The sequence below is a fragment of the Rosa chinensis genome, chromosome 4 (assembly GCF_002994745.2).
Source record: "Rosa chinensis cultivar Old Blush chromosome 4, RchiOBHm-V2, whole genome shotgun sequence".
In the NCBI taxonomy this organism is placed as follows: Eukaryota; Viridiplantae; Streptophyta; class Magnoliopsida; order Rosales; family Rosaceae; genus Rosa; species Rosa chinensis.
Genome location: NC_037091.1, coordinates 32,473,424 through 32,500,452, shown reverse-complemented (window position 1 = coordinate 32,500,452; position 27,029 = coordinate 32,473,424). Strand labels below are relative to the sequence as shown.

At 37.3% G+C, this 27,029-nt stretch overlaps 1 protein-coding gene and 1 long non-coding RNA gene across 5 annotated transcripts; both read left to right on the top strand.

Annotated features, from left to right (window-relative positions):
• The first annotated feature begins 13,428 nt into the window (after positions 1–13,428).
• Positions 13,429–25,520, top strand: LOC121052829. Its single transcript, XM_040518718.1, has 4 exons — positions 13,429–13,603; positions 13,834–14,000; positions 15,049–15,247; positions 25,450–25,520. Exons 1-4 carry the CDS (start codon positions 13,429–13,431, stop codon positions 25,518–25,520), a joined length of 612 nt encoding a protein of 203 aa, XP_040374652.1.
• Positions 18,558–22,105, top strand: LOC112200788. Of its 4 annotated transcripts, none has more exons than XR_005809465.1 (8): positions 18,558–18,811; positions 18,902–19,018; positions 19,561–19,677; positions 19,764–19,826; positions 20,273–20,306; positions 20,905–20,977; positions 21,259–21,334; positions 21,773–22,105. It is a non-coding gene; the product is annotated as an uncharacterized LOC112200788 (long non-coding RNA). The 4 variants fall into 4 exon arrangements; XR_005809464.1 differs by having other exon boundaries at positions 18,902–19,048; positions 20,273–20,389; XR_005809463.1 differs by having other exon boundaries at positions 18,902–19,048; positions 20,273–20,742.
• Positions 25,521–27,029: the final 1,509 nt, after the last annotated feature.

The window sequence follows — 27,029 nt, the reverse complement described above, 5'->3', positions numbered from 1 at the left end:
CGTCTGATTGATTTTTATTTTTTTGTACGTCGTTTTTATAAAATCCGTCGTCTGATATGGAATTATGAACTAGTTCAGAAGACGTTTAAGGATAAAACTGTTGTATGACCCTAAAAAAATTGAGTGGCAAATTTCCCACCGTCTCTGTGGTGCCAAACCCCTTCTCTGACCCCAAATTTCCCTCCTACATGTGTTGATCATACGACGAAAAATAAAAAAAATGTGGTCTAATCAATATGTTTGACAAGAAGGAGGGAGATTTCCCACCATCATCTTTCTCCAACTCTCCAAAGAGGAAAATCAAATTGATAGGAGACAAACCCCAAATTTAAAATGGCTGCATTCAGACCACATTTTTATAAAATTCTGTTGTGTCAGACCTTGTCCAAATTGATATAGGCCCGGCTTGTAACCCTAACACTTGGGCAAAAAAATAACAAAAAACTCAAAGCTCCTCACTCTCTCTCGACACAGTCCCAAAACCAAAACCCAATGCTCCTCAGTCTCTCGACAACGTCTCCCTAGAACCAAAACCCACTGCCAAAGCCTCACTCTCCCAAACCCTCACTCTTTTCCTCAGCTTTCCAGGGTTTCAATTTTCAAATCCCCACTATACAACGTCTGCATCCCCAAATTTCAAATATTTCCCTCAGCTTTCTAGGGTTTCAATTTTTCAAATCTCCACCACACTCCGTCTAGATCCCCAAATTTCAAATCCTCAAATTTTCAATTTTCAAATCCCCAAGATGTCGCTCAAGGTTTCAATCTAGGATTGGAGAAACGAAGTGCAGTAACATAAACCCGGAGGCGGTCCAAGACTTCTTCGAGCAGTCAACCAAAGATGCTTTCTCCGGCGACAATCTCTCTCCGATCTACCACCTTCAGTGACTCGATTATGATTTTAGGTTTCACTTCTTTCTCACTAATAGATCTAATTTCCGACGCGTCTGCCGCCTTACGATTGCGAGAAGCGAGTTCGCGAACTCGAAATCGAAAACAAAGCCTATATTGTCACTATTTCGATCTTTCCAATTTCGAAAACCAAATACAAAACAAGCTAAAATGGCATTTCTGAGGTCCGTGGCTAGTGCCATAGCTGCCTCTAGACCTATTACCGGCCGCCAATGCCTTTTCTTCCTCTTCTTCCTCTCAATCTTTCCGATTCCCTAAACTCCAAAGCTTTCCTTTCTCTCCTCCTCCTCCTCCCCAAACCCAAATCTTCTGTTCCTCACTACAAGCCTTACCCACTCTCCCTCAGCTCTCCACATGAAAGCTCCCACATCGGAACGGAAGCCCTCCTTTTAGGTCTCACTGCAATTCTCACACCCTTCTTTGTTTTCTATTCATTCTTTGATGGGTTTAATCTGATTTGTCGATTTACTTAAATTTCTTTGATGGTTTCTATTGTAAATCTTCAAGTACTTAACTTTTCTTTACTGATTCTGCAAATTTTATTATTTTTCAACTGCAGAATGATGTTGTATTGCCAGAGCTATTGGTAACTTCCAACCTTCAAGAATTTACTTTCTTTTGGTTTAACTATATTGATTGCATTTGTTCCTATTGAGAAATTTTGATTAGGATATGAGTTTCCTAGGCTGGAGTAGATTTGATGTTTATTTTAGAGGAAACAATTATCTATGCTGGCGTTTTTTAGTTATGAAAATTAAGGGTATGTTGATCTTGCTAAAAATCTGAACTGTTGATTTTGGTCGGTAACAGACAGAGTACATGGTAGATATGAAATGTGAGGGTTTGTGTTAAGGCTGTCAAGAAAATGCTACAAGTTGTTGATGGTGAGACTTTTGAGCTACTAGATTATACTAGAATTTTATGCTGTTTTGCCTCTCATCAATAGCAATTATCTAATGCTTAATGGGATTTTCCTTTAGGGGTTAAAAGTGTAGAGGCGGACTTCAACACCAAGTCGTTAGGATTCTAGGTGCAACCTCTGAAGACCATGACTGAAACTCTCAAGCAGACGGGTGGAACTTTTTTCTTGCGTTTGGTTTAGGTTCAAATTTGTTTTCATTATCTTCTTACTTTGTCATTGAATCATCCATTTAGGGTACATATTCATTGTCATTGGTACCTTTTGCATGGCTCTGGTTAAAGACTAGGATTCTTATTCGAGCGAGTTTTTCTTTTAAGTAATGTGAAAAGTGAACAGCAAGACTACTTTTTAGGTAGTCCAGTGAGTTATAAAGTTAAAAAAAAACCATCTTTTATGTTATAAGTATAATACAAATGATATATCTGAGTATGAAGAATGGTATGGTTAGGCACATAGAGCTTGTTTTGATTACCCATATTAGTCAATCACAACATCCTGGTTTTCTTAATGGACTTTCTTTGCAAGCTAATCTCATTCAATCTAACAATACTTTTATCGACTCAAAATCTGGTGTTAGTGGAGCAGGTTAGGATGCACTAGCTGTTTCTTACATTTCCATGCAAAATCTGGCCATATATATTCTTCGTCCTACTTTTGTATAGTAACATTTGGAACTGGGTTGATTGTGCAAGACGTGTTGCCAGGGAGGCTAATTTATACACTGAAATAGCTGAAGGCACATATTCTTATAGCATTACTCGTCATCGTCATGGTAAAATTTTGAATTTGCTAGAATTTGGATTGTTCACTTCTTGGTAGGTACTTGAATGAACTTGAGAAATTAACTCTGTTTATGTCTCAAATTTTTTATATTACTATTGACAAGGAAAATATGCCTCAAGAATTTCAAAATGAAACTCACATGCTTGTAAGATCTTCTCATTAAAAAAACTGTGCTCTTGCGTATCGGATCCGATAACTGAATTTCAGATACTTTACAGTTCCTATAATCACCAAGCACCTCTGCTTTCCTTTGGTATTTATTTGCATATGTTTAGAAAAGAACCTTTTTTTAACCTCTTGTGCATTCTTAATTTATTTGCATATATATATATATATATATATATATATATATATATGTCATCCTTCTATGTTCCTCATGTCTAAAAGGCACTAGGTAACTGACTTGGCACTACTAAACTAATACCTTGGTGTTGGTACAGTTTCTAACTGCTATATTTGATTTCTTTGATATGAAGATATGCTGATTTTTACGAGTACATTTTATGAGTCTAGCCATAACATATATTTTAGCATTCCCACATTTTATGGTTGTGGAATAGAACACATATGATGGGACCACAATTCATATGGCTTCTAGTGGAATTTGGAGGTCTTATCATTTTGGCTGGAGTAGTTGAACTATAGCTCACTAGATTAGCTAGAAGGAACATGAAAATTGAAATCATAGAGCTGGCAGTAGTTATATTTATATATTTATGTCTTACTTTGATGATATTTGTATGCTTGGTATATGTAGGAACTAATTGAAGGAAGATTCATATTTGACATTCTAGGTGGATACCTACATTAAAAGTTGTATAGTTATTGGGCTGGGGTCTGGTATAGCTTCTGGTATGGCCATGCAGTATATAGGTATGCAACTTGGAGCAGGTGCTTTAAAGGATATAGTGGGGATACCAACGTAAGTATGCATTCTTTCATCTCATCTGATTAGGAATTTACAGTCATTTTTTCCCTTTTTTGTTATGCCTATGATTCTTGGGCTCCTTCCGAAGTTTATTAAAATCCCTCAAGTGACTATGGAAGCCAATGATCTCCTGGATTCATAATATATATTGAACTTGGTATTTCTGATCTGAAGTGCAAATGTATCATCTGCTTTCTATTTTGATGACAAATAACTTGTTTGATGCTGAGGCACTTTGGTCACCATGACAACAAAACATGTGATGCTAAAAGAATACATGAGTACTATTTGAACTTTTTGTTGTGAATGATAATGACTATTCATGCAATAGGTATTACTTAATGTATGCGATTGACAGACTCGTAATGTATGTGATTGACATACTTGTAGTATGCGATTGACATACTTGTAATGTGTAATTGATTAATATAGCTATTATGTATTGCCTTTTGTATACATGATGTAACCCTATATAAACCTCATGGTGAGATGAATATAATACATTTTTTCCAATTCTCTACAACACGTTATCAGCACGATACTCTAACCCAAGCCCTAGTCAGGAAAAAAAACCCTAACACCTGAAATTTCTTTCACCAAAAACTGCCGCAAGCTCCTAGCCCTTGCTAGCCATACCTTGCACTGCTCCTGCAGCCCTTGAGCACCCGTGTATCTCTTACTGCCCCTGCAGCATCGTTGCACGCCTGCTGCCCCTGCAGCACAGCAGCACACTCATTCCTGTGCAGATCATCCTGTTTGCACGCCCAGAAACGTCTTGATAAGGACCTCAGATCAAAATCATTCCTTCATCAAAGTTGTTCATCTCTGCCTCTTCTATCTGACCTCCAAATTTCAGCCCTATTGGAGTCATTTTGAGATCTGTACACCATTTGAAGTGGGAGCTATTCAGAAGCGAATCTGCTCCGAATTTCAACAAGTTTTAAAGATTAAAGTTCCTGCTTTCTTGTCTTTTAAATTCCTTTATTTTCTGCAGGATTTTCAATATACGAACATGGGTTCGATTATTTAATAAAGCGGAATTGTGGGGATTCACGATTAAAGAACTAAGAGTGTTCATAATGCTCGGACTAAGAGCGTCCGTAAGCATCAAATTGTGACCATATTAAAACATTATTGTTTGGTCTAATCCAAAAGAGATTCTTGGAAATTTTTTTCTTGGTAGCATAGCTCAGAAATCTTATTATTTTAGTTTTCGTGGAAGTTTAGCTCCGAAACTAATATATCTTCTCTTCTTATTTTCAGGATGTCGAATGAACCTATACTCGACTTTCACATGCTTGACTCAACAGGCTCGGATTACCACAGTTGGGTAACCGATGTTGAGAACCACCTCACTTCAAAGGGAATATTACCCATAATCCAGGCACCTAACCCGGATCGTGTGTTCATGCGAACACCTACGAAGCATGCTCAAGCAATTATCTTGATGCGACGCCATATGGACAAGGCAAGTGAGCAACTAGGTTCAAGATACAGGGCATACAGGGACCTGAGGGAGCAAGAAGTGTACCTTGCAGAAGAAGAAGAAGAAGATGGTGAAGATGTCAATCTCACCATAGAGGACTTCAAAGCTGAAGATGAAGTGCACAAGGATGCTGCAGACTTTGATTAGAATAGTCCTTTTATTTTCCAAGAATTTTTGTAATGGCAATAAGCCTTAGTCAATAAATGACAATTGTATTAAACTCTTTCTTATGTGGTGCACCTAATGAAATATGATGTCTAGGAAAGTCATTGAGATTAATGGTACTTAAGAGAGCCTCGCTCCACCAACATCTCTCTCTACTTTCCTGGTCATATTTGATTGGAGTTATCAAACGGATAGAGTGACTACAATGTGTCTTAGTTTGATTTTATTTTGGATTAGACTTTTTGGGACCTTTGATGTAATCATTGGCTATCTTTATTAATAAAGTATCGTATTATTATTCGATGTCATGGACATGTTTTAATTCCGAACTTTATTATTTTTCAGTATGTTTCCTGGAGAGTTGGAATGCCTTGTTGATAGTGGCACCACACATACTATATTGGGACATAGGCAACTATTTCTATGGATGACGCCTAGTCGATCTTCTGTGACTACAATGGCTGGACCATCACAATTGATTCATGGTCGAGGACCAGCTCAATTTATGTTGCCAAATGGCACAAGTATTAATGTCACTGAAGCTCTATATGCTCCTAGGGCTGGAAGAACTCTATTGAGTTTTAAAGATATAAGAGCCAATGGTTTTCATGTGGAAACACATTGTGAGAATGGACAAGAGTTCCTTTGCATCACCTCTAATGACTACGGACATAAACGAGTATTAGAGAAACTTATGTGTCACTCTAGTGGGTTGTATGCAACCACTATTTGAATTATTGAATCCAACCATGTCATGAGAGATGACTTATGGGATTCTGACACATATAGGTTTTGGCATGACCGTTTGGGACACCCAGGTCTTGATATGATGATCCGTATATTAAAGACTTCACACGGACATCCATTTTTCAAACGAAAAGAAGTCAGAACCAAAATTCGATCCAAGGTAGGGCTGGCGTCGCCTACCCCCTGTGGCCAAAAAGTGGTATTGACGCCACCAATACCTCCTTGGTTCCTTTTTCTACTTCTACAGTCAATTGTGACTTCGTGGCTCAACCGGGTACTTCCCTGGTTGCTTCTAAAGCCCATATTTCATTTTGCAAAGCCTGCTCTTTAGCAAAATTAGGATCAAGACCATCCTATGCAAAGGACACTAAAGAAAATATTCCATTCTTACAAAGAATCCAAGGTGATATTTGTGGACCTATTCAACCAACTTGCGAACCATTTAGATATTTTATGGTGTTGGTTGATGCATCGATACGATGGTCACATGTCATGCTATTGTCCACAATAAATGCTGCATTTGCTAAACTCCTAGCACAAATCATTAAATTAAGGGTTCACCACCTTGATCATCCCATTAAGTCAATTTGTCTTGACAATGCTGGAGAGTTTACATCAAAAATGTTTGATGACTATTGCATGTCCATTGGGATTGAGGTTGAACACCCTGTTCCTCATGTTCACACCCAAAATGGTCTCGCAGAAGCTGCCATTAAAAGACTTCAAATGGTCGCTAGAGTATTGGTTATGCGCACCAATCTCCCTGTTTCTACTTGGGGCTATGCAATAGTGCATGCAGCTGTGCTCATTCGTCTGAGGCCTACTGCCACTCAACCCTTTTCTGCATCCCAGATGGTTACTGGATATGAGCTTCATGTCTCACACTTACGCATATTTGGGTGTACAGTTTATGTGCCAATTGCACCGCCACAGCGCACCAAAATGGGTCCTCAAAGACGATTAGGCATTTATGTTGGATATGACTCTCCAACCATTATCCGCTACTTAGAACCCTTGACAGGCGATCTATTTACCGCTAGATTTGCAGATTGTCACTTTGATGAGACAGTCTTCCAGTCATTAGGGGGAGATATGAACAATAATGTTCAACAGGAACGACAGGAATTGTCGTGGTCTGTCCCCACTTTGTCTCATCTTGATCCCCGAACCGCACAGTCCGAAATTGAAGTGCGAAGAATTCTCGATCTTTAGAACGTAGCAGACTCTATGCCTGATGCGTTTTCTGATATCGCTAAAGTGACAAGATCACATATACCTGCTGCAAACGTGCCTGCAAGGATTGATGTCCCTAAAAATCATGGACATGGTGCCACCCCTAGGGGTATTGGGCATGGCGCTGCCAACACTAATAGTGATGGCAATGTGGCTCAGGCCCGGCTCCCAACAAGGAAACGTGGGAGGCCCAAAGGTTCGATGGATTCTCGCCCGACAAAGAAAGCGAGTTTGGCACAGAAAGATCCATCAATCATCGACATAAATAACCCGTCTCATGAAGATATTCCGGATTATGGTTATGTCCAAGAGACATCATTGGGGGATGCTCCAATGTTAGAACCAATTCCAGGGAATAGGGAGATCTCCATGAATTACACTAGTGTACATGAGACATTGAATCGAGATTCTATTATCCTTGATGATGTGTTTGCATATTCTATTGCTCAAGGAATTATAGAACACGATGATATCAAACCTCGCTCCATTGAAGAATGTCAACGAAGAGCAGACTAGCCTAAATGGAAAGATGCGATCCAGGTTGAATTGGATTTACTAACAAAGAGACAGGTATTTGGGCCTATAACGCTGACACCCCCAAGTATAAAGCCTGTTGGCCATAAATGGGTCTTTGTTAGAAAGCGTAATGAGAAAAATGAGGTTGTTAGATACAAAGCCCGCCTTGTGGCGCAAGGTTTCTCACAACACCCTGGAATCGACTACAAGGAGACATATTCTCCCATAATGGACGTTATAACGTTCTGCTACCTTGTCAGTTTGGTAGTTTCTGAAAAACTTGACATGCAGCTTATGGATGTGGTTACAGTATATCTCTATGGAGATCTAGATTCAAAGATATATATGAAGGTTCTAGATGGACTTCAATTACCCAAGTCAAGTGGCTCTAAACCACAGAGCACGTTTTCAATAAGATTGAGACGCTCACTATATGGATTGAAACAATCCAGACGGATGTGGTATAACCGTCTAAGTGACTACTTGATTGGGAAGGGATATGTCAACAATGAAATATGCCCATGCATGTTTATAAAGAAGACAAGTTCCGGATTTGCAATTGTAGCAATTTATGTTGATGACATGAACCTAATTGGAACTCTAGATGAGTTAAAGGAAACTGCTAAGTACTTGAAATCCGAATTTGAGATGAAAGATCTTGGGAAACACAGTTTTGCCTCGGACTAGAACTAGAGCACCGTAGTGATGAGATTATGATCCATCAGTCAGCATATACTCAAAAATGATTAAGGCGCTTTAATGAAGATAAAGCAAAGCCTGTGAGTACTCCCATGATTGGTCGTAGTCTTAAGCCTGAAAAAGATCCGTTTCGTCCAAGGGATGAGGACGAAGACTTATTAGAGGCTGAAGTGCCTTATCTAAGTGCAATAGGTGCATTATTTTACTTAGCTCAATGCACAAGACCAGACATCTCATTCGCAGTGAACTTGTTAGCTCGACACAGTTCTGCACCAACACGCCGCCATTGGATTGGCATAAAGCCAATCTTTCGATACTTGAGAGGTACGATTGATATGTGCTTGTTCTATCCCTACAGAGAGAAAAGAAATAATGAAAGTGTGGGATCGGACTCCACAAGGCAAAACGCCACCTTCCGTGCTCCTCCTCCCTTCCATCAAAATGACAACGATGTCTTGATGGGCTTTGCTGATGCAGGGTATCTCTCTGACCCTCACAAAGGTCGCTCCCAAACTGGTTATGTCTTTACCATGGGAAGCACTGCGATATCTTAGAGGTCTACAAAGCAGACCCTTATTGCTACTTCCTCAAATCATGGAGAGATTATCACTCTACATGAAGTCATGCGAGAATGCATATGGCTAAGGTCTGTAGTTAGACACATTCGAGGAACTTGTGGTTTGAAGTCTACCACAGATGAACCTACATGAATTTATGAAGATCATGCAACTTGTATTGAGTAAATGAAGTTAGGTTTCATCAAGGGCTACAACACCAAGCATATATCGCCTAAGTTCTTTTACAATCAGCAACAACAAACACTTCTAAATATTGAAGTGAATCAAATCTGTTCAGAGGATAATGTAGCGGACTTGTTTACCAAGTCGTTACCTAAATCCACCTTCGAGAAACATGTGAAGAGCATCAGATTAAGAAAGTTATCCGAACTCCCATAATTGTAGAAATCAGGGGGAGACCTTGACATCAGGGGGAGGTATGATGTCTACATGTTTGATCTCGAAGAGTGAATGACGTGTTGTGCTCTTTTTGCCCTTCGACCATGGTTATTTTTGTCCCACAGGGTTTTTGTTACCTGACAAGGTTTTTAGTGAGGCAACGATCAAAGCGTCATCACCAAGTTTGAGCGGCACAAGGGGGAGTATTGAAGGATGTCGACTACTCCACATTCACGTGCGTTGTACTCTTTTTCTCCTTTGACCAAGGTTGTTTTTTCCCACAGGGTATTTATTACTTGGCAAGGTTTTTGACGAGGCAACTTAGAAGCGCATAGCAGAGGCAACACTATTGACATGGAATATCCAAAGGGGAGTGTTGTGAATGATAATGACTATTCATGCAATAGGTATTGCTTAATGTATGCGATTGACAGACTCGTAATGTATGCGATTGACATACTTGTAATGTGCGATTGATTAGTATAGCTATTATGTATTGCCTTTTGTATATATGATGTAACCCTATATAAACCTCATGGTGAGATGGAATACAATACATTTTTTCCAATTCTCTACAACACTTTTTAGTATTGTTCTCTGTTCTGCAGGTTGCAATACATTTCATTGACCGCATATATGAATAAGTCTGTTGTTTCCTTTTTTCTAATCTCAGGTACATGATCCTAGCATTGACTGGTGAGAAAGGGTATAATTGAGTTGCAGATGTAACTAGTGTTCTGCCCATATTGGTTCAGTTTCTGTTCTGGCAAGTGTACCCCTCAGTGAACTATTGATCCATATGCAGTTGGAACTACAGAAAGAGAGCAAAAAGCTCCTACAAAAGCTTCCCAAGCTAGACTCCAATGAGGCCATGAGAGCAGCAAAGCTAGACTCCTTAAGTAAATTTCTGGTGTATATTGCTAGGAGAGTACGTAGTATTAGATGTACTCCTTTTGTGGATGAAAGATTACCTTTGCACAATCTATTTTGGTGCATGATGTGGATTATAACAATTTCTTCTATATATTGATCAGCTTCTATTAATTTTATCATTTTTTATTTCTGTTCCAGTATATACAATGCATTGAATCATTCTATTAAAATAACAATAACCACAAAAAAACTGTCGTATGTGCACAATATTCACAATGACCCCAATAAACCAAAATAAGAACTGTAGTATGAATATAAAATAGATTACAGATACTTTGAAAAATTGCCGTTTGAATAAAAGTCACACAACGGATATAAAATAAAGCGACTTCTTAATCGCAATCACACAACGGTTTCTAAAGTTGCCCGTTGTCTGAATAACAGTCGCACAACAACTAATGTTGTCGACAGACTGCAGGCATGCTGCCGAGTCTTTCACACGACGGTTCCCTACAATCAACTTTCATCAGACGACTCCTCGATATACGACGGTTAGCCTACATATCAGACGACGGTTTTTAGCCGTCGTTTGATTCAATTTTTGTAGTAGTGAATGGTTGTGAAAATGCAACTTTTGGTTTGTAATATGGGCAAATGAACTGAGCTTATTCCTTTGTATGATTATGAACTTGTTTGCTATTGATTTCGATGACAATGATGGTTGTCAAAATGTTACTTTTGGTTTGTAATATAGGCAGATGAACATAGCTTATTGCTTTGTATGATTTTGAAGTTGTTTGCTGTTGATTTCGATGACAATGCATGGTTGTGAAAATGTAACTTTTAGTTTGCAATATGGGCAGATGAACTGTGCTTTGATCTTATTGCTGGTGGAGGAGTATATATAAGCTTACACTAGGCCAATAACCTCAACATACAACACTTTTTGCACAACGAAAAAAAAAAAAGTGTTGTGTGATGAAGAAAAGTGAATCACACAACACGTTTACAAAACTTGCGTTGTATAAGGTGGTTAAAATTCTGAACTTTTTAGCTAGTAGATCATTGCACAACAGTTATAAGAATAGTTCGTTGTGTGAATGAAAAAAAAAATAGCGGCAGATTTCCCTCTTAGCCTAACTCAAATTTGGCTCTAAATTGGTGCTCCAAAGGACAACAGAATAGTTATATATGTTGTATGAGTGTAGCTTGCAAAATGTCATACAACAGTTTCTGTTTTTGTGTTGTCTGATCAAGGAAGATATATTTGGGCTACTAGGTACAACGGTTTCACTATTTCCGTTGTATGATTGAAAAACTGAGCACCAAATTTTGAGGAAGCTTGCTTGAATGTCTTCTACTAGATACACTTAGTGCAAGCTGTAGAAATTATACAACAGATTTAAGCTTTTCTGTTGTGTGAACTTAGAACTAGGCGGCAACATTTTGAGCCAAAATGCTGTAGGCGCCTTGTTTCCCTCCATGTTTCCACATTTTGATTTTATGTCGTGCACTCCTACGACAGTGTTCTACGATTCTGTTGTGGGATCAACTTGAGAATTCAATAAAGTTTAATGCGTACCCTAGACCTAGCCATATCTTGTGCGAAAGGGAAAAATAGAAAACAAAACCTCTCGACCTTTTCTCACTCCTTCTCCGCCTTTCTTCCCCGATATACCGACCCAAAACCTCTGGACCCCTCTCACTCCTCCTCCGCATTTCTTCCTCGATATACCGACCCAAATCCCCATATCTTCTCCTCTTTCCTCTCAAATCCCCAAATCTCTTCTCACCATCCCCATCCTCTCTCTCAAACCCTAAAGCGGCCGACAAAGGTTTGTTTACGGAAATTGAAAGATTATGTGTTCTGGTACAAAGGGTTCTGGGTTTGTTATTAGGTTTGTCATTGGGTTTCTCAGAAATTAGGGGTTGGGGGTTGTCTCATCCTCTCTGCATCTGCTTAGATTGGGGGTTGGGAGTTGTCTCGACTTGAGATTTATAATCCAAACAAGCTATTGAAGGAAGGAAAGCTCTGGGCTCTCTCCGACGCCACAATCGAAACCCTAAGAAGCCGAGGATGGTGCTTCGGAGGCGACTTCGAGAAACTCTAAGCGATGATCCTGATCCACTGGGCATTCGCCGATGAAACCCGCACGGTGGTGAAGTCAATGAAATCGGAGCTCCTCAACATGGATCTCAAATCCGTCGGAGCCAAGTCGTTACCCAACCCGGCCGCTCTTCGCAAGTCATCTCATCTTCTCGGTCCCAAAGTCCTTCAGGCAAATACACCTTCATCTGAATTTTTTTACTTATGCCTTTTAGCATAAATGTTTTGCTTAGAAATTTATGATTTTTTGTTAGTTTTGATAAGATAACTTGGGTTACAGACATTATGAGTAGCAATTAATGTTGACGATTTTGCTAGAAATTCTAGTCGGCGGCTTTTGAAACTTGGTCAAAGTGATGGACATGGTGAGGTTCCAGCTATAGAGTACTCGCATATCCCTTCGTTCTCGGACGACGTCATTTCGGGCACTAAGGTAGTGTGTGTGGATTCATGCTTGGGCTTGATTTTTAAGTATAGGCCAAAACACTCAGAGCACTGTTTGATTCAATTCATATGGATTTCGCTTGTAGCATGATGATGCAGTAAAATTGTAAGAATTAAGAAGGGTTAATAGTTAGGATGATACCAGCGTAAGTTGGTGCGGTTGAGAATTTTATTATGAAATTTTGAAACTATATGTTTATGGATCGAGTACCATTATTTGCTACAGATAACAGCTTTTTCGTACATATATGTGGAGAAACTTGCAATTATACTTCCTCATTTCCTATATACTATGTTTGTTGGATATTGCTGCTGATGTAAACCTCAATATGCTTTTGAGGATATGTTTTTAGTGTCTAAACCCTAAACCCAGTTTCTTAAGTTATTTAGGTAAAGTAAACTGTGGGCATATATCAAGTACAAAGCATGCTGAGTTTGTCTGAGATTCTGAAAAGTACAAAGCATTGGGGAGCAGAAGATGATTCGAGAAGCCAATGGCGACCCCAACAAGGCTAACAAGCCGTTCATGCGCTCCTCATCGAGCAACCCCAATAAATGTATATTTAATTGTCTATTAGTTAATTGTTCTATTTTATTGTTATGGTTATGTGGTTGCCTTTTATTTGCAGATTGATTTCTTCACATAATAAACACCCAATGGAATCCAAGGCCACCCAGAGTTCATCAGTTGCTTCTTCTACGACGTCGTTTGGGAGCTCGAAGAAGATGGTGTGGGTTTGGACGGAGAGCAAGCAGGTCATGACGGCCGCCGTGGAGAGAGGCTGGAACACCTTCCTGTTTCAGAGTCAGAAACTCACCGATGTCTGGTCTTGTAAGTTGATTTAAACTTTTAGAGTCTATTTTGATCTGGGTTTTTGCTGTAAGTGTGAGATTTTGATAAAGGTGGAAGCTTTAGGTGGAATTGCATTTGGGTTTTGTTGGGTTTTTGCTGTAACATTGAGATTTTGATAAAGGTGAAAGCTTTCGGTGGAATTGGATCTGGGTTTTTGTTGTGAATGGAATTTGAGTTTCATTTAAGGGTTTTATTTTGAATTTGAGCAGCGATTGCGTTGATAGATCCTCTTTTGATCAAAGAGAGAGGGATTTTCGATAGCAAGAACACGAGAGTTGCCACAGTTGTTGAGGTTTCCAATCCCAAAGTGTTGGAAGAGCTTCAACCCAAAAACGGGGTGGCTGAGAATGTTGTTGTTGATTTGCTGGATTGGCAGGTGAGGTTTTAGATGACTGATTAGATAATATTGCTCCTTGCTGGTATTGATTAAGGATAATTTGCGTGCTTGATATCATATGATCGATTTCACTCGTGTTCAGTTTGGGGTAGTTGGTTATATGATGTCTTTCAAATGTAATTTTATAAGTCTTACATTTTGTTATATCATTGATATTTTAATACACTGTTCTGGATTTGGTTTTAAGAATATGATTGTTATAAGCATGCTTTGGTACTTTTTCCTTAGTCTTTGTTATTAGGTTATTTGTGGTAGTTGTGATACCTGCGATTCTTATACTATATCAATTCGATGTTTATAAGTAACATTGGTTGGTAAACATTAACTTGCATTAATCAAGTAAACCGGTTTCTATTCATTTAGCTTCTATTGTCATTGTTTTATTGTGTTTTGTCTTAATTTGGAAAACAAACACCACATATTTATGCCAATTGTATTGTATTTTGCTTCTAGTTTCTACTGCAATTAACTTGTATCTACTTAAAGTAACCTCTGTTTTTGTTGAATATATAACTGATGGATATATCTACAAGTTTCTACTGCAATTAACTTGTATCTACTTAAAGTAACTTTTCTTTTCTTTTTTGAATATATAGCTGATGGATATATCTAGTTTGTCTGCACCAATTCAGGTCAAGCTGACTGCTTATTAAGAGTTAAAATAGTAATGTTTATGACTTAAAAAGAAGTCTTCTGACCTTTTTTGTTCTATTACAGAACTATACTGATCATGTGGGCAAGAAATGTACGTTTCGGCTTCTTACAGAACTATACTGATCATGTTTAGAGGAATTCATTTGCACTTTCATATAATTAAATGACTCTAACTTGTCAAATTGTCTCCATAATTCTTTGCTCTTGTTGATTGTGGTCTCTTGTCATACTAGTATCAATGTCATACACAGCAACCTCAGATTACAGAACTAGATATACCAGTTTGACACTTCAGATTAGTGTGTTATTTATTTTACTATATATCAGCTAGCTGTGTACTCGATCTTATTTGGGATTGACTATTATTGGGTAGGCAGGTGAGCTTATGAAATTTGAGTACCAAAAGAAGGTCGCCTCGCTGAGCAAGCTAAAGAAATGTAGTACTAACTCAGAAGCATTGGAGAAATCAAGAGCAGCAGTGAGTCATCTGCATATAAGATACATAGTTGACATGCAATCCATGGACCCAACAGTATCAAAGATAAACTCTTTTACTTTCAGCCTGTTGCAGGGTGAGTTTGCAGTGTACTCATATTTGACATTCTTTGGTTGTGATTTTGTCTGTGGTTGGAGTCTTTTAACTTTGCACCTGATAATTACATTTCTAGATGAGCAATTTCAAACAGCTTATTATAATTCAATAGAGGAAATTGAATTTGATAACATCGAACTAGATTCTATTAATTTTGGTTGCTTAGGTACTTTTGGTTGATCAAGGCTTTGGTAGATAGTTTAATGGGTCTGATGGTGAGTTGTGGGTAGTTGGTGGGGAGGGCAGGTAAAGGTTTAGGTCCTAGGTTCTGAGTATTAATAAATGAGTTGTAGACTTGTAAATTTTGCTAGGAGGTCTTTTCACCCAGAAGCATTATAATAATGCCTTGTTAGGAGCTTCTGATACCATTTTTGCTGCTGTCAAGTGTGAACTTTTTCTGGGTTGAATTATGTTCTTTTGGTGAAGTACAGTATCTGTTTTTAGTTAGAAGAGTTTTAAATACACACCCCTATTTTCTTAATACACATCCCATACTTAATACACCACCTATCTAATTTTTCATTCTAATATTTGACTAGATACACAACCCAAAGTACCTAAAATACCCTTACTTTTTTTAATCCTATTATTTGACTATATTAAGGCAATTATTTAATATAATTATTATATATTAGTGTATTGACATTTCGTAATTTTTTTTTTTTTACATACTTTGTTCTATTTTTTGCTGGAAATTTTGGCATGTCCTAGCTCCATTACGACATCAATCGATTGAAATTTGAAAATATAAACTTTCAAACATTAATTTGGAAGTCCTTCAAAATTCACACTTTCAATATGGTCTGTAAGGTGAACATGTATACATATTCAATATGGTCTGCAAGATTAAAACTAAAAACAGATAGGAAAAAAAAAAACAAAATGTTATACAAATTCAATAAATAAATATAAGTTGAACAGTTAGCTAATAAACCCAACAGTACGTTTCTAACAATTCAGTCATCACCAAGATGCATTGTTTCTTCTTTGCTAGATATAGTGGCATCACCAAGTTGAACAATTTCATCAGTAAGTTCATTGTCATCGTCAAGTTGCACTGTTTCTGAGCATATATTAGTCACTCTTTCAGGATGTGGCAATTGATCATATTGTTGGAAACGGTCTTGATATTTCAAGTACAAACTTTTAGCTTTATCATCTGCATGGTAAATCCAATTTGGTGTAACCGGTGGCAATGGGTGCCCAGGCAATAAACATATCTGTGTTGAAAAAAACAAGAAGTTTCATTAGTCACATAAAATTATATATATGAAATTTACCAGCAAATTGATCTATGTTACTCCTCACCTGAACAAAATGATCGTTGTTCACAAATCCAAGGCCAATCTCACGTAAATTTGCTTCCATTGGTTTTCCCTCGCTGTATTCATGTAATGGGAGAAATGTGAAGCACTGACCATCTGATAAGTTGACAACCACTACTCCATAACAAGTTGCAATCAAATGCCCCATGTCTGGTAGATCCATCCATTTCCGTTTAGGTGCAATATTGGACGCAGAATGGTTAATTCGTTTACAAAGTTTGTCCACAGCACCTTGTCCTCCATAAAGAGCTTCGTAAAGCTCAGGCGTGCCTTTTAGCTCATTTAGCAAATCAATTCGCACTTTACGCCAATGTTTTCTACCAAATCCCAAAGCCGATGCCACAACTCTAAAACCACAATTACCATCATTTTCGACATCCATCGAACCGATAATATATGGCCGCATGCCAAATATGAACTGTGTTGTATACTTCTGAGTTAGCTCAAACCTCATATCCTTCTGAGCCAGCTTATCTTCCTGTGAAAAGATAATACTATACATAAAACAACTAGTAAATTATCCATAAAGTTCAAGTACATATTACTAAAAGCATATTTGTACCGTACCTTACTTTTCTCTGAGTGGTCATTACTTGTTTTCGTATTTGACTTACGTGAGACTTTTTGAACACTTGGAAGAGGCGAATGGGTCTCACGCTCAGACAACAATGTATTTATAATTTCAAACCCGGATGGCAAACGACGAGTGCCACTGTCTTCCTTACTTGGACGCCCTTTGGTCTTTCTCTTTTCAGCTGGCTCCCTAAGTAAAGTAGAGGTCGGATTTATCAGCTCATCAATCTTCACTAAGATTTGACGTCTTGTATCCTCATTTTGTTCTTCAGCCCATTCTGCCAATCGTTCTAATTGTTCTTTTAAAGGAACCTTTTCGTGCACTTTCGAGTCTTCCACTATTGCCCCGATCTCTAACTTTCTCCAGTGGTGATGCACAGATGTAATTGGTATGGGACTGTCACAATGCTTATATTCAGCTATCTCATGCGCACATGGTAACCCATGTGTTTTATGTATGGCACAATTACATGATGCAAGTTCCGATGTAATATCATCAGCCCTATGTAATCCAAAAAAAAATCCTACTATCAGACCTAAACACAACCTCGCATTGTATAAATTTATCTCCATAGAAGGTTGCCAACATAATAAATCTAAAATTCAATGAGTGCTTACTTGTTCGCTTCATAGACGATCTTGTTCAATGCCGCAATGGACACAAATCCTATCAACTCTCTCAAGTATGCATGCTTAAACTCATGTTGCACAAAACATCGACTTTTTTCAAATGAAGCCTTAACTTCAGTATGATGTAAACACAATAATGAGTGGATGTGCTCCCATGATACATTGAAGTCAAGTTGGGAAGATCTAAGTTCTCGCTTGAGCTTTGCATGTGCACTCTCGGCCCTGATCAAGAAATAAATTGATTAAGTAAAAAAGATAATTAAGAATAACAAAGTTGAAATGAGGCAATGTATAAATATTACCGATTCGAAGTCTCACTACACCAATTTCGGAATCAGACAACACATATCAGACGACAGCAAACATTTTAACTGTCGTCTGAATTAATCAGACGACAGCAAAAAATATTCTGTCGTCTAAGTTTTCGAATCCAACAACAGTTTTTTTTTTGCTCTTGTGCAATAGCATTTCAAACAATGGTTGATTTTTTTGATGTTGTCTAAATTAATTCATTTAGACAACAGTTATTATGTGATGTTGTCCAAGGTTGATTAACACAATGGTAGATAAAAGATGTTGTCTGATTGTTTTTAATCACACAACAGTTATTACTTTTCTGTTGTGCAATTACTCTTAATACAATGGTTGAAAAATATGTCGTCTGATTGTTTTGATTCACACAACAGTTTTTTAGTTGTCTATTGTGTGACTTTGTTTCAGACAATGTACTGAAATTGATGTTGTCTGAGTTTTAGGGTTCAATATATAGTTTGCTCAGCCCGCCTAATTTTTTGGTCGAAAGTTAAACTTCCCACTTTTTCTTCCCACACATATTCGCACTGCAATTTTGCTCGGCCCGCCTCTATTTTTCAGTTGACCTCTCTCTCTCTCTTGCTGTGCATCTCTTCCCACCGAGACCCTCTCATCCTCTCAGCAACGTCGTCGCCGTCGTCTCTCCCCCAAACCCCCAACCTAGCTTCTGTCCCTAGACGCCTCCGACCCCCTTCACGATAAAGGTTCTAAAAATCGGCTCTTAGTTGATTTGCTGCCTCTCTCATGAATCATGATTCTCACAATCTCACAATTTCTGGGTTTACACTTCTCAGTCGAAGGCTCGAACTCTTCACTCTTGGTTTGCTCTCTTCGACTCTTCCTCAAGTTGTGATTCTGTGAAGCTCGGTGACTCAAGCTTGGAGAAATTTGTGTTCGATTTCTGGGTTCAAGTTCGGTGATTCTTCAAGCTCAATTTCTGGGTTCGAATTTCTTGAATCTCTTGTTAAGTTCGGTGATTCGATTAAGTTTCTCATTCTTAAGTTTTTGATTTTGGGCTGTGGTGTTTCTGGGTTCGATTAAGTTGCTGGGTTCGAGCTGTTTTGGACGACTTTGCTTACTGTATCTGTTTTGAAATATCAATATTTGGCCTCTGTATCTATTTTGGATGGGAATTGAATCAATTGATTAATTAATAATTGAATTGCATTTGTTTTGGCCTCTGTGAATGAGAATTGAATCGATTGATTGATTGAATTGCATATTTGCATATGTTTTGGCCTCTGTTAATGGGAAATGTTACAACATTCATTGGAAGATAGTTTTCTGAATATTTCAGTTTTCGTACGTGCTTCTTTCCTTGGTTGTTAGATCGATTTTGGCGAGTCGTAGCATGGACTGTGAAGTCATTAGGCACGGAGAAAGCCGTTGGTTTTTGTATGTATAAACATAGAAACTATACCTGTTTGAGCTCTAATGCATCTATATTGACCAGAATCATGGAAGCATTGCTCCTGCCAAGAACTCCAGACTATCACCTCTGCCTCCAGAACGTGCTAGTTTCAATTATGGTATTGGTGAAACCGTTGATATACCTATTGATGGAAGTGGGGTGAGTTTGAATTTAGAGGCTGTTAATTAGATTACTTGTATTTGGCATAGTGTTTTTCTAATTTTAGTTGTTATTATTTGATTTAGGATTTGAAAAAGAGGGAGAGGGAACTCCAAGCTAAAGAAGCTGAACTGAGAAAGTGTGAAGAGGTATGACTTGAAAGAAATTCTAAAGTCTGATTGCATGGAAATTTAATACTCAGCTGTAGAGCACTGATGTTTGTCAACCTGTTTATCAAATTTTTATTTATTTATATATTTTTTTATAAAGAGACTGAAAATTTTCATAACTATCTTGAACATAAAGGATGTAGAGCACTGATGTTTGCCATTATGCATTTTTTTTTTCGGTGACTCTAGTTACAGATGAATAGGAGTATCTTGCGAGGAATAAATTTTCTGGGAATGATTTCTGAGATATTTACTTGAGCATTCTTAGAGCAGATTTTTTTGTCTCTTGTTGATCTTTTTCTTACTTTCCCTTTCCTACAAAAAAAAAAATGGCATCAAATGTTCCTGTAAATTTGTATTATAATTCTTTATTGGTCCATACAATACAAATTTCAACATTCATTTTTTTTTGGTGCTTCATGTAGATTGTAAAACGGAAAGAGGATGCTGCAGCACGAGGTATTATGCCTTGCCTTTATTTTGCTGAAATATCAGTAGTCTTCTCATTGTTTGGGGTTAAATGAATATGTTCAAATGCCCAGGTATCGATCACCAAATGCAAATTCTGAATGAATCTTTACTTTAGAATTAATTATCTGAGCATAATCTAGTTTATAGATCACTACTCTAATTTTATAATCTAGTTTAAAGGAAGCTTTCTCTGCAATCTGTATGTTAACAATAAGCAGCCAGCAGGGAGCTCGGTAATTGGTGTTTGCACCTTTTCTGGCATGTAATTAACATATCAATTGCAAATGTTGTATATTACAAGATGCAATGCTACCATGCTTTCTGGTGATATAAATCTGTCAATCAATCATATCCACCTTGTCTAGCTTTTTGACTAATTCAGGACGCTCTTACCTAAGCTATTAGGTAATCTGATATTAACATTGTAAGTAGTCCTATATAATAAGTTTATTTATCTTTTTATTTAAACAATCCTATATTATCTATTGTACAAGTGCTTGCAATTGCAATTTCCTGTTGTCCAACTCTAAAAATATTACAAGGTTTGACATCTAGTTTCCATTACATGGATTTTCTTGTCATATAGGCTGAAGTCTCTTGTGGAAATGAAACTGATTGGAATTTGAGAAGTGAATCGATCAGACTTCCCTTAATCAAAGGTTCGATCTTTCTCAGTATGTTCTTCTTTTACAACATTGGTGTATCCTTGTCTGCTGCATGGACTCAATTCCTTTGTATGTTTACAGATAATTGTGTGTCAGTTTACAAGTTACTTTTATGCACACCAGATGTTCGATATTTTGTCTAGCTGGTTCTCTTATGCAGAAAAATGATGTTCGAAATGATTAGCCCAGCAATGTTTTAGTCTCATAGGTGATATTTTGTATGTGAGGCTCATTTCTGCTGTAATTGAGATACTGAAGTTGTAGGTTTTATGCAGAGTAAAAAGAGATTGCTTCTGGCTCACAGTGACATGTTGGAGTGGTATGCTAAGCTTGTCCAGGGACTACTGACTTGTAAGTCCCTTATTCTCATATTCTGATTTCTGTTGGGAAAGATTGTCGATTCTCAAATGGTTGATTAATTCTTGGAACTCCAATTATACCCAAGTCTTGATATATTACTTTGATAATCAAACAGATTTAACAATTTTTCTGGAAATTTATTTCAAGAGTTTAAGGGTATGCTAGAGTCCTATTTGTATATTATCCAAATTACATTATAATAATGATTTTATTTCAAATTGGAGAGAAGTTGTAATACGATACATAGACTCAGCCTTCAATGCAAGAATACCCCACAGGACTATAGTAGAAGAGGGCACTATAATAGAGGAGGAACACCCGGTTCTGACTAAAAGTCTCTGAAGACTTCTGTCTACATATTTAGAGAGTTCCTTGCTAATTACATACGAGAATTTGAGTACTGAAATCTGTTGGTTTTATTTTATATAGGAAGCCTTGAACTTATAGTACAACCGAGCTTATAGTAAAACCATGCTATTCATGATGCCCTTGAAGTATTGTAGCAGCAATTGCATACAGGAGAGGCATCAAGGCATAGGGGAGTGACAGCGAAAGTAAAGGCTGTTGTTGATGCAACTTTTGCTGGCATCTTCATTGTCATCACAAAGTGTGTTCTTCAAGACTTGGTTGGTTTCAACATTTTACTAAACTTTGTTAGAAAACTAGTTCTGTTGATGTAATGACTTTGTTGGATATATGGATGAATGTATCGGATTTTAACATAAATGAATGTGTTTTGGATGTGATGTCATTTTGAATGTCTATCAGATCGTTCAATCCAGCTAAAAACTATTGTCCAATAATTGATCATCACAAAATGCCTAACAAAAACTGTTGTATGAGTCATCTAACTATAATACTATAAGGACTAAAAGAACGAGAAAGTCATTGTCCAGCAAAACAACTAACAACAGTTTTTTGGAGAAATCTATAGTATCAGTAATGGATGGACAATGAGATTTGCAAGTACATATTGTCTGATTAAGCCTTCAGACAACAGCAAGCATATAAGCCCTTGTTGTCTGGCACATCCTTCAGACAACAGCAAGCATATAAGCCCCTGTTGTCTAGCACAACATTCAGACAACAGCAAGTATATAAGCCGCTGTTGTCTAGCACAGCATTCAGACAACAGCAAGTATATAAGCCGCTGTTGTTTTTCTTGGTGTTCAGACAACAGACAGCATAGTAGTCGATGTTGTAGTAAACTTTATCAGACGACAGTTTTTTGGTATTGTCTGATCCATGTATCAGATGGCATTGAGATAGACAACAGCAAAGTATATAATCAGACGACAGTGAAAAACTGTCGTCTGATTGAAAAATTGGTGTAGTGTCTTTGCACCAAGATGCATGTAGTTGTTTGTCCATGCTGCAATGAACATTTCCTTATACTTGTTCAACCAATTGGTCTTCAAATAATTTATCTCCTCAGGAAATGCAAAGTATTTTGATTCAAAAGCTGTAAGGCTATGTACATACTCGTCCTCAGTGCTACAATCCACCAAGCTATGCCAATCATTATTAAATGCTTCCCACCCTTCTTTTGTTGTGAATTTTCCTTTGCTTTTTCTCATCACATTCTTACCAATGTGCCACTTACATAAAATCTGATGAGTATCGGGAAAGACATTTTCAGTGGCTTTCATAAGTGCTAATTCTCGATCAGTGACAATTACCCCAGGCATAGAATCCTCATCCATAAGTGTTCTTAACCTACTCAGTGCCCATCTGTAATTATCTTCTGCCTCCTTTGACATGTAAACAAACGCAACGTTGAAAGTTTGCTCAGTGCATGTAATACCCACAATCTCAAAAAGTGGAAAACGATACCTGTTTGTCTTATAGGTGCAATCCATGATAAGAACATGTGGGAATGTACGTAGCATTTGAAGACTGAATGGATGACACCAAAACAAATCAGTGACCACGTGATCTTCGCTTCTATGATGCTCAATATAATGATGATCGCGCAAATTCTTTAGTAATTGTTGCATTTGAGTTCTGCCTGCTCTAGCGATAATCCGAGCAAAATACCTAGCATTGTATATAGTTCTCATCGTTGATGTATTACTTGGATCTCGGCTCTTTATGGAAGTCAATATATCCTTGGGTCTCATTAAACGCTTAGACATATCCACCAACAACTCATGTTCTTCTTTAGATAGTCGCCCTGCATAGGAATGACCTTCTAGATATGATGGGGCAACATGATTGTGGATTCCGCAAGCAACCTCAAGTACCCACTCATCCCTACCAATATTAAAGGCTTTTAATAAGAATGGACATTCACATTTCTTTGTAGAAGTCAGCCTCGGGCGTTGTTGTTCATCAGCCTTGTTACTATCTACTTCAGATTTTTGGGTACTTTTGTCAACCATCTTGGTTATTCCCTTAAACTTTCTAAACTTTCCACCCCTCTCACAACTGAATCTTATTCTTGGTCTCCTTCTTTTCTTGCCCGAGTTTCCGAAATTGGACCTCTGTATCACTATGACACAATTGTTTCTCTTCCCCGTCGTAAGGACCCATCGAATCAATGCGGCTTTGCTTTCAAATACCTGTACACAACACGTTCAACTTACTACCTAATATACATAACAACTCACAATCCAAATTCCAAATTGAACAATTATTACCTGGTACGTCGTGAATTCATTGGTATAATCAGGTGAACATTCTTCTCTAATTCTGCTATATATGGTCGAGACATCCTGTTGTTGGACTTCAGCATGCTATAATACAATAAAAGTTAGATGTCAAAACTTTTCCTCTTGACCGAATAGTAGCAGGTCAAGTAAGAGTATTGCAAAAGAAAGCACTATGTTACAAGAATCATGCTTATGCTCACAAACTTATTAATTTAGGTATCGAAATCATGTTGTATTGTATTCAATTTAGGTGAAGTCAAATTCTAATGTATGGTTGGCTTGCTATATTAGAGGCAGCACTAGAAGTTCTAAGCCAAATTAAGTTTTATATATCCTAAAATGCATGACCAGAGGCAGAATTTGGCATGAAACAAAGTTACCAGAGGCATGACAAATAGAATAGAGGCATGACAAATAGAATGAAACAAAGTTCGAAGCATAGAGGCATGACCAGAGGTCTTCGAAGCATTGATTAGGATGAAACAAAGTTACAGTACTATGCAAACAAGGAGCCAAATTAAGTTCTATATATCCTAAAATGCAAAAGAGAACAATTCATCATATTAAGCAAAAATTCAATGATTAGAAGCATTGTTAACGAACCTTTCTTTCTATGCTTCAACGAACCTTTCTTTCTATTATATACTCTTGATGTAGTTTTTTGATTATAAACGAACCTTTCTTTCTTATTTGACCAAGAATCGATGCAACACCATAACCACATGATTAGAAGGAATTTAACACTAAAACGGGCAGAATATTTATCAACCCAGAAGCTATGGTTACTTTTCAAGTGCTCAACAATTGGAAACAATTAAGCAACATGAGAATGTTAAACAAGATGAAGAATACATACCTCTGTTGAAGATTGAGAATTCATGTGATTATATCAATAGTCGAAATTCAGGTGATGAATTGTGGAGAAAAGAGATGTATTGCAACGTCTAAGCTAGGTTTAGGAAAAGAGACGTAGAAAAGAAGACGTTAGACGGCTAGGGCGCGATTCAGTTTTTTTTTCTTTTTTTCTTTTTCCCTAATGATAGATGTCTGTTTTGGTCATTTAACCTACCTATAAAATCTGATTTGAAATATAAAATAATAGGGATGTGTATTAAGAAAATAGGGGTGTGTATTTAAAACTACTCTTTTAGTTAATGCTTAGTTGTAATATATTTTCCTTACTTCAGATATTTTCCTACTCGAGCTAGATATGGTATTATTCCCTCAAGGGAGGAACCCAACTTTGATAAGATAGCAGCTAGTTATGACACTTCCCTAACTTTTTGTTTTCTGGGTTTTCAATTTTTTTGGTTGACATATCTTAATGCTTTTGCAATTTTGATTACTTAGAAATGAGTGAAAAACTAGGTTATCAGATCCTCTTCCCATGACCAGACATTTATTTTACCTGATTAAATCCTTCATAACCTTGAATTTTGCTTATTTTGTTTGCAGGTTTGGGAATATCTAGTGAAATGTTGCCTAAAGAGTCACTAAGTGATCAAGCATGGAATACCAAGCAATGAAGCAAAATATATTTTCTTTCATCATGTAAATTCAGCTAGCTATGAAACTTTATAGCAATGACATAATACTTGGATTCAATATTTGGTGGATATATTGGAATTTTATTGATGTATCACATTGCTTTTGGTGTAAATATTAATCATTGTTCATTGGATAATGATTTCAAGCACTAATATAGTAAACTTCACACAATTAGTCACTGTTCATTAGGTAAAATGGAGCATTATTAACAATGCACAAAATCCAGAAAAGATGATTATCACACAACATAATTTCTTATGCTAATAATGTTGTTGTGAAGTAACAATTTGGATGTTCACATAATGAATCCTTATATAACATGCAACGGTTCTAACAAACATACGTTGTCTGATTTACAATCACACAACTGTAATAACTAGAATACGTTATCTAAAACTAACACACAACAATAAAATTTCCAAAAGTGAAGTGTGAGGATAACTCATACAACACAGAAAATAAAATGCTGTTGTCTGATTCACCTTTCATACAACGGCTCGGAAACAACTTTTGTTGTGTGAATGATGCCAATGACATGTGCAGCATGACTGCGCGGCAACTGCGGTTGCCATCTGCCGAGAGAAGGCACAACAGTTTTAACCAAATAAGTGTTGACTGTTTGTGATTCACACAACGGGTTTCCACTGTTGTGCCATTTTTCATCACACAACGCTCCGATACACAACGGAGATCATCCAAATCACACAACGAATTTGGTCCGTTGTTTGTTCGCTTTTTTGGCCTAGTGTTATTTATGGTGGAAGAGTATAACCTTATTGCGCACTGGTGGAGGAGTATAAGCTGAAGTGAGTATTTCTTAGCATATATTCTCTTATTCGATCTGTACTAGCTAGTGAAGCATATATATAGGTTTATAAGTTTAAAGCATATGTTTGTTGAAATGCCTAGTTGTGATGACATGCATATCGTATACAACCTGGAATAGTTGCGATAAAAATGTTTGATAAGTATGATGTTTACTTGTGGGAATTCTTTCTAAGTTGTGTTTTTTTTTTTTTTTTTTGGTTTTTTCTTTTCTTTGTAAGATGGATAAATCATGGATGTATGCTGATAGAAGATAGCGAAATTTGCAGTTAGGGGTTGAAGAGATGATTCAGTTTGCATTAGAGAATGATTGTGATGTTAATAGAATATGTTTCCCTTGTTTGAATTGTGCGCACGTTAACTATCATAAGGCTAGAGTTGTGAAAGATCATTTAATCGAATTTGGCATAGACAGAACATACACAAAATGGATTAACCATGGGGGAAATTCAGAGAATGAAGGGTATTCAGAAATTGTAGAGATGGAAACCTAATCACATAGGTATAGAGGGCACGATGATGAGGTCGAGTTTTCAGAAGACTCTGATGAGTTATTGAGGTTTGTCGATCATGGTGATAAACCTCTTTACCCTAGTTGTACCCGTTTTACAAAGTTGAATGGGCTTGTTAAAACGTATAATCTGAAAGCCAAGCAAGGGTTG